Genomic DNA, 7,217 nt, shown 5'->3' with positions numbered 1-7,217 from the left:
AATTGTACTTCTGGGATTCGTCATTGACCTAACAGGCAAGCGAATTGACCTAATGAAGCTGGCGAATATTGATCAATGGGTTGCTCCCACTACAAATACTCAAATTCAATCCTATATGGGTACTTTCAATTTCTCCCGCAATCGACAAAAAGTCGAGAGAAACTCAACAAAAAATGATTGAGCGCTTTAATGCGACTATTCTACATAACGACTTTCCCGAAGGAGCAAAGGTTATGACCCTCGATCCTATCAGAGGCGATAAGCTATCACCACGTTATGAAGGACCTTACACCGTAGTACGCCGATCCACAGGAGGCGCATATGAACTGCGAGATGGTACAGGAGCCCTACTTGGTAGAAAATACGCTCCGTCTCAACTCAAACTTGTTCTAGAAGACTTTGGCTTAACACCAACGTACGTGGTGGAGAAAATTCTACATCATCGTCCACATCCTACGAAGAAGGGGGAGTGGGAGTACAGAACTAAGTGGAAGGGTTACTCTGACAAGGAATGTACTTGGGAACCCGAAGAAAACTTCGTAGAAAGACCATGCATTCGTGATTATTGGGAGAAGCATGGCACAAATGCCGCACCAAACAAACCTAATAATTACAGCAATACAAATCCCAAATCTCAGAAGAAAACGGAAAGAAGAAAGCCCTATATCAGACGCCTTCGCGCGCGCAAATGATCGCACTTTATCAAAGAGGTTTTTTGCTACATAATAGCTTTTTATCCCTCGTCAAATCGACATTACCAAGAGGTTTTTGCTGGAATCAGCTTTTTATGCCTTGCACATCATACATCGAAGAGGTTTATATTTTTATCCTCACCTATATCAAAGAGGTTTATATTTTTATCCTCGCCCCATAACTATCACCAGAGGTTTTCACATTTTATCCTCAACAAACATTCAGCATCATAAGAGCTCGCATAGAACAGTACGACTCACTCTTCCATGGGAGGGGAGCCGTGTGGCATATAGCCCATTTTACACGCTGTATCTGTGTTCGATAGCTAGACTGAGTCCAGATATTAACTTAAGCCACTGAGCAATAAGTAATTGCTCAGTCGCTGTAATTAAAGATCCCTCTCTTGTTCTCATTGACTCTCTGGACAGTTATATTTCTCACCGAGTGCTGCATTCTCATTAATTGGCTAAAGGAGCTTCGGAACAAGATGCGGGACCTCTTCTCGTTGCCTGGCCAGGAGTACGAGTATAGGCCTAATGCAGTCATCACTGACCAAGGCAACACGGAGATCCTTACCATCAAGAGTGTGTTTCCAGATGTACCCATTCTCTACTGTGCATGGCACGTTTTGAAGGTGTGGGAGAGGGAGGTCAAGACCAAGACGCCAGGACTTGCGTCCATCCCTGTTTCACAACGGCAGACTTGCAGAGCAGAGGTAAGAGCATTGCCTGTGCGCTCTAATGTCTTTCGATGAACTGCTTGTCTAATTTGTTCTTGCCGTTCCCTACAGATTAGGGCCGATCTTCGCAGCATCTCGTACCAGAGAGACAAGAGAATAGCTTTGAGCCTCATCAAGTCATTTCGCGAAAGATGACGGGAGCATGACATGCTCTTGGACTATCTAGACAAAAATTACTTTGGCGAAGTGCAACAGGATTACCACTCGGTTACCAAGCTGCACGGTTACGACACACAGAGCCAGGATGGGAGCCCGGCATCATGACAACTCCACTACGACACTGTACAATAGGCCCCAGACATGTATATATAGACCCTACTTACGATCATTAAACAGCATTCATTTCTACGCATTCCTACTTGACCACTGCCCTTGACCCCTTGACTCTGCTGCTGTTGCAGGCCACCTTTTAACGTGGGACGAGAACCGATTAACAAGAGCAAAGCTTCATGAGTACGCTGGAGCCGTTGCTGCTCGAGGTGCACATCAGTCCGTGTTCGCCTTCTTGGATGGCACAGCCAGAAAGATCAGCCGACCCTCGTTTGGACAGAGGGCAATGTACAACGGCCACAAGCGCTTCCATGCTCTTAAATATCAAATCTTGGTAGCCCCTGACGGGATCATCATCCGTCTGAGCAATGCTGCGCGCGGGAACGTTCACGACCTAACTATTTACAGGAATTCTGGCCTGGCCGGTATTCTTCGTCAGCATGCATGGAGACCAGATGGGAGAAGGCTTGCTATCTATGGCGACCCTGCGTACCAAATTGGTGCCCATATGCTTCAGCCCTATCACGACCATCGGCTCATGCCTGCCCACCATCGAGCATTCAACCGAACGATGGCCAAGCAACGCGTGGTAGCCGAATGGGCGATAGGGAAAGTCGTCCGGTATTATTCTGCGTTGGACTTTTCTCCTACACACGCGTCCTTGCTACCCTTCTTGCATTGCACTACAAAGTAGCGGTCCTGTTTTTTAACCTCCACACGTGTTACTATGGCTTCCAGACAGGTTCACGTTCCGGATTAGATAGCCCCTCTGCTGCCACGTATCTTAGCAGGTAAACCATTCTTTATTGATGTGCATAAGTGGTTGAAAGGTATAGAAAGTTGATTCACGCCTTTGCTGCATGTTCATAATCACTTGGGCAAGAAGTTGATTGCTGCTTGAAGACCTCCAAAGCTTCCTTGTGCCGTCGTTCGTCGAGATCGTCCTGTCGGGATAGTCGCTCCCTGTCCCTAATATCTTCTTGTCTTTGCTTCTCGCGCTCCCATTCCAACCTTCTCGTCCCTTTTTCCTCTTTCCTTGTGGCATACCGTTCCTCTTTGTCGAGTTCTCTCTGCTCTTGTCGTACATCTCTGGCTGCTTCTTTTTCCTCCTGTCGCTGAGCGTGCATTTTTCGATGTTCCATGTCTTCCTTTTGCAATGCCACCTGTTGTGCCATGAGCTCGCGCTGTTCTTTCACTTGTGCAATAGCCTCCTGTTGTTGTTTTTCGATTTGTTGTATGGTGATCCGCTTCTTGCTGTACCTAGTGGGGGGAGCGGCACTATCGCTATCGGAAACAATCCGAAGTCTCAGCTCCGCAGACTCGGCCGCATCCAGGAGCAGCTGGCCAAGCCTTCTCTCTTCAACAGCATTTTCTTGTTGCCGCGTCCGATCCTGTCTGGCTTCGACTGTAGCTTCATTGTTTGCTAGCTTGAGACGGTAGAGTTCTTCCATCAATTGCCGTCGCTCTGTCTCCTCAGGTGCGATTCCAGTGGCGGCTTCCAGATAGGCCTCATATTATTTTTGCTCCTCTGCCAGTCGCTCCCACGATAGCTTGCAAGTCTGTGGCTTCACGTTTGTGAAGAAGGGCTTTGTCGGTCGCACAACCCTGTCTGACTCGTGAAGATAGTCTACTACTTTGCCCCAAGTTTTGACTACGCTTCCATGAGGCCCAATAAATGGTCGATGCAATTACAGAGCACGCAGGAGAACCAACTCCAGAACTGATTCCGTGTGGAAGTCGAAGCGGCTGGGTGCTTTTCCAGTCGCTTTTGTAGTTGCTCCAACATCCGATAGAGTTTCTGGTGCTTCAGCCTCAATGGGAAAGGTATTGTCGTTACCAGCCCGGTGGTCATCAGAGGGCGGAGGGGAGAGGGGGGGAGTGCTGTTCTCAGCGGGGAGGTTGATGTTAGTTGAAGTTGACATGAAGGTGCGTGTTGGGAGAGAAGAGAAGGAAAAAGAGGGACTCTGCTTTTTTGAGCCAGTTTCATTGCTTGTGCTCGAAGCTGTGAAAGTTTCACAGAGATTGTCATAGATGGCTTATACGACCTCCTCAGTTGTTACACTGGTCTCGTAGAGACAGTAGTACAGCATAGTCATAATCGGTATAATTAAAGACGGAAGTATCAATCTCGTCAGAATTACCAACCGTGTCCATATTTTGCTGTTCATAGCGTTGCCATATTTGGCTTGTTCGATCCGTTGCAGTATGTCCACTCCTGCCGCTTCTGCTAATCCAACTAGTCCTGAGCTGCATACTCAAGGGCATGGTACTGATGGGTTCAGCGCAAACATTGCAGCCCTGAAGATTGTCGATGAGCGTATGGCGATGGACTTGGACATTGATCTCCCGAATCCCAATGAGACTGTGATCCTGTCGCGTGCCACGACACGATCGATCGATACTTGGCAAGTGATCGGTCGACTCTTGGCAACGCGTACGACCGTTACACGAAGGCAATGAGAAACATATATATATATCCCGTAGTTCTGTATCTTTTATTCCTTATCTAGCAACTTCAATATATCTACGCTTTCTTGACCCTGTTCCCCAAACTGCATCTCCTCCCCCTTGTTCTGTCCTGCCACGCTTAAGAAGGTCATCTTGACTCTAATAAGCATAGGTTCGTGGCAGGACCTGCCGTACATGCTGGACATGGTCTTGCTCATCAGCGGAGTAATTGTCGAGATGCTCGCGCAGGGCATCGTTCAGGAATGCTTGGAAGGTGGCCGGAGCGTTGGTCAACCCGAATGGCATGACCAAATATTCGAAATGGCCGTAGCGGGTGCGGAAGGCTGTTTTCCATTCGTCGCCCTTGGCCACACGCACAAGGTTGTACGCGCCTTTGAGGTCCAGCTTGGTGAAGATTCGAGCGCGACGCAACTGGTCCAAGGTCTCGGTTATCAATGGCAGTGGGCAACGGTTCTTGATGGTGACCTTGTTTAAGGCACGGTAGTCGACACAGAGGCGTAAGGATCCATCTTTCTTTGGTACAAACAGAACTGGAGCGCCAGCAGGGGGCTCGGAACGGCGGATGAACCCTTTGGCAAGGTTCTCTTCGATGTACTCCTTCAAGGATTCGAGTTCTTTCTGAGACAAGGTGTATAGTGGACCGAATGGCACCTTGGCATCAGGTTCGAGAGTTATGGCATGGTCGAAGGAGCGATGTGAAGGCAAGGTGCCAAGCTCTCGATCTTCGAAGAGCCGGGCAAAGTCACGGTAAGCGTCAGAGATCTCGACTGGAGGATTGGTTGGGTCAATGTTGTTCAAGGATAGGCTGGGTAGTGGAACAGGAGAAGCACAGAGGGACATGGTTGAGAGGTGTACAGGGACGGACTCGCTAAAAAGGAGCGACGGTTGTTCTAAACTGGAGCGAGGAGTGGAAAGGTGTGTAATGGTGGCAAGGGCGAGTTGACAGAGGCGATATTCCTCCAACGTGGGTTCAAGGGCAGGTTCAAGGACAGAGCAAGAGGTAAGAGCGTCGGACAAGGGTTCATGGTGTATACAAACTGTATTATAATGGTTTGAATGGAAAGTAACTATATGCTTTTCCCAGTCAATACTAGGGTTATGCGTGGCGAGCCAGTCCATCCCGAGGATGATAGGGTACTGGCCGAGCTTGGTGACTTTTAGCAGGATCTGTTCATGGTGCTTCTCAGCGAGGGTCAGGCATACAGAGGCTTCATGCAAGACAGGTCCAGCGGTGCTCAAAGAGCCGTCCCCCATGGTTAGGTTCATAAGTCGGGGGAGGTTACGCACAGGGATACAGTGGTTCAGGAGGAATTTTCGATCGATGAAGGAGCGGGCGGCGCCGGAGTCGATTAATACTTGGATGTTTTTTAAGGGTCCTTGGGTCAGATACAGGGTGGCAGGCAACATAAGGCAGATATGGGCATGGGCAGGAACAGTGGAGGTGGCATGAATGGCACCTAGGGAACAGTCCTCCAGCTGCCCTAGGCGCTGAAGTTTTCCGACACGTCGGTGTCGAAAGCATACTCGATCGTGGCTTCTCGGACTGCAGCGAGGCCCAGACCGGAGGGGCGCTTGTTGGGGCACTTGTTGGCAAAGTGGCCGGCTTGGCCACAGTACATGCAGAGGCCTTCTCTGCGGCGACGATCTTTTTCAGCGGCGGTAAGAGGGCCGCGCATGGTTCCTAGTTCCATGTCGTTTGGACCTGGACGAGCAACGGTGACTGGACGTGGAGACGGAGTAGACTGAGGGATGCTGCGAGGGGGCTGGGGTCGCCAAGGCTGTTGGGGGCGACGAGCCGAGGTCAGGCGCAAGTTCAGATACGCGGTGGTGGCAGCCTCAGTCACAGTACTCATGGTGGTCAGGGAATGCCATTGGCCTTGCAACAGGGTGCGCACACCCTTGGTGTAATAGCAACAGAACGAAGGAGGGAACAAGTGCAGGAACAAGAGGACACGAGGTAGGAACACGAGAGGCAGGGGACAAGAGACAAGGGCTAGAACGGATGATCTTTATTATACAGTGACAATAATATTTGAGTCAATGTTTTTCAATTTCTTCATTCTTCACCTGTAATATGGGCTGTAGGGCCTCTACAGTCTCCTAAAGCACAATAGGTACTCTCTAGGTAGTGCCTGATAAGTGCCTGGCGCCCCGAGCCGGCACCGTTCACAGTTGGATATTTATTCGGTATTTGCTGGTGGCTTTGCATTGACTCAATTCTTTGTGCACCTGCTGAAAAAAAAACAAAACTACCGGTTCTCCCCGGAAACTACTTCTTTCTCTCTCTTTTCTTTTCCTAGACTCCTCCTCCGGTAACTGCAACAATTCAAGACGATGCGAAAGCTAAGCCAAAGCAAGGTCGATTCGATTCGCTCTAGTTTGCGCGACGGGATGTCCACGAGGGCAATTGCCCATAAGTTCGGCGTATCTCAGTCGTCCGTGAGCAAGCTAGCCAAGCAAATGGACCCAAACATGGTGCGACCAAGAGCAGGGCGACCAGGCCGAGTTTCGATGGCGACAAGACGACTGATGGTGCGAAATGTAACGAACGGGGAATTGGAAAATGCAGTTCAGGTGCAGCGGTACCTCGAGCAGGAACTGGACGTCCATATCTCTGTTTGTAGGGTGCGGCAGATCCTTCGAGAGGAAGATTTAACCGCTCAACACAAGATTAAGATGCCAAAGTTGACACCTAACCAGATCAAGAAGCGCATGGAATTTGTGGCCCAATATGAGCATTGGACGGTGGAGAACTGGAAACGAGTTCTATGGATGGATGAGACAAAAATCAACCGTTATGGCTCCGATGGGACCAAGTGGGTCTGGAAAAACAACAAGGTCGGCATGCAGGCGCGATTGATTGATGAGACACTCAAGCATGGAGGAGGGTCCCTTATGATGTGGGGTTGCATGGCTTGGGACGGGCCAGGTTTCATCTCTCATATCGAGGCTGGGCTGGATGCAAAACTATACGTTGAGATCCTAGAAGAGTGTGTTTCTTTGACCCAAGAGTACTACGGGATCGATCCAGAGGAGATGATTTTTC

At 49.6% G+C, this 7,217-nt stretch overlaps 1 protein-coding gene across 1 annotated transcript; it reads right to left on the bottom strand.

Moving 5' to 3' along the window:
- Window positions 1–2,547: 2,547 nt before the first annotated feature.
- On the bottom strand, window positions 2,548–3,638 carry BC939DRAFT_471960 (uncharacterized protein; the record flags this gene model as incomplete). The annotated part of the gene is made up of 3 exons (XM_051558242.1): window positions 3,395–3,638; window positions 3,274–3,358; window positions 2,548–3,210 (listed from the first exon to the last, which is right to left on the bottom strand). The coding sequence occupies exons 1-3, from the start codon at window positions 3,622–3,624 to the stop codon at window positions 2,548–2,550; spliced, it is 978 nt and encodes a 325-aa protein (XP_051405812.1). The 5' UTR covers window positions 3,625–3,638.
- Window positions 3,639–7,217: the final 3,579 nt, after the last annotated feature.

This window comes from Gamsiella multidivaricata, assembly GCF_025024155.1.
Source record: "Gamsiella multidivaricata strain RSA 2152 chromosome Unknown BC939scaffold_191, whole genome shotgun sequence".
NCBI lineage: Eukaryota > Fungi > Mortierellomycota > Mortierellomycetes > Mortierellales > Mortierellaceae > Gamsiella > Gamsiella multidivaricata.
The sequence above is the reverse complement of the archived record's forward strand: the minus strand, read 5'-3'. Positions and strand labels throughout refer to the sequence as shown.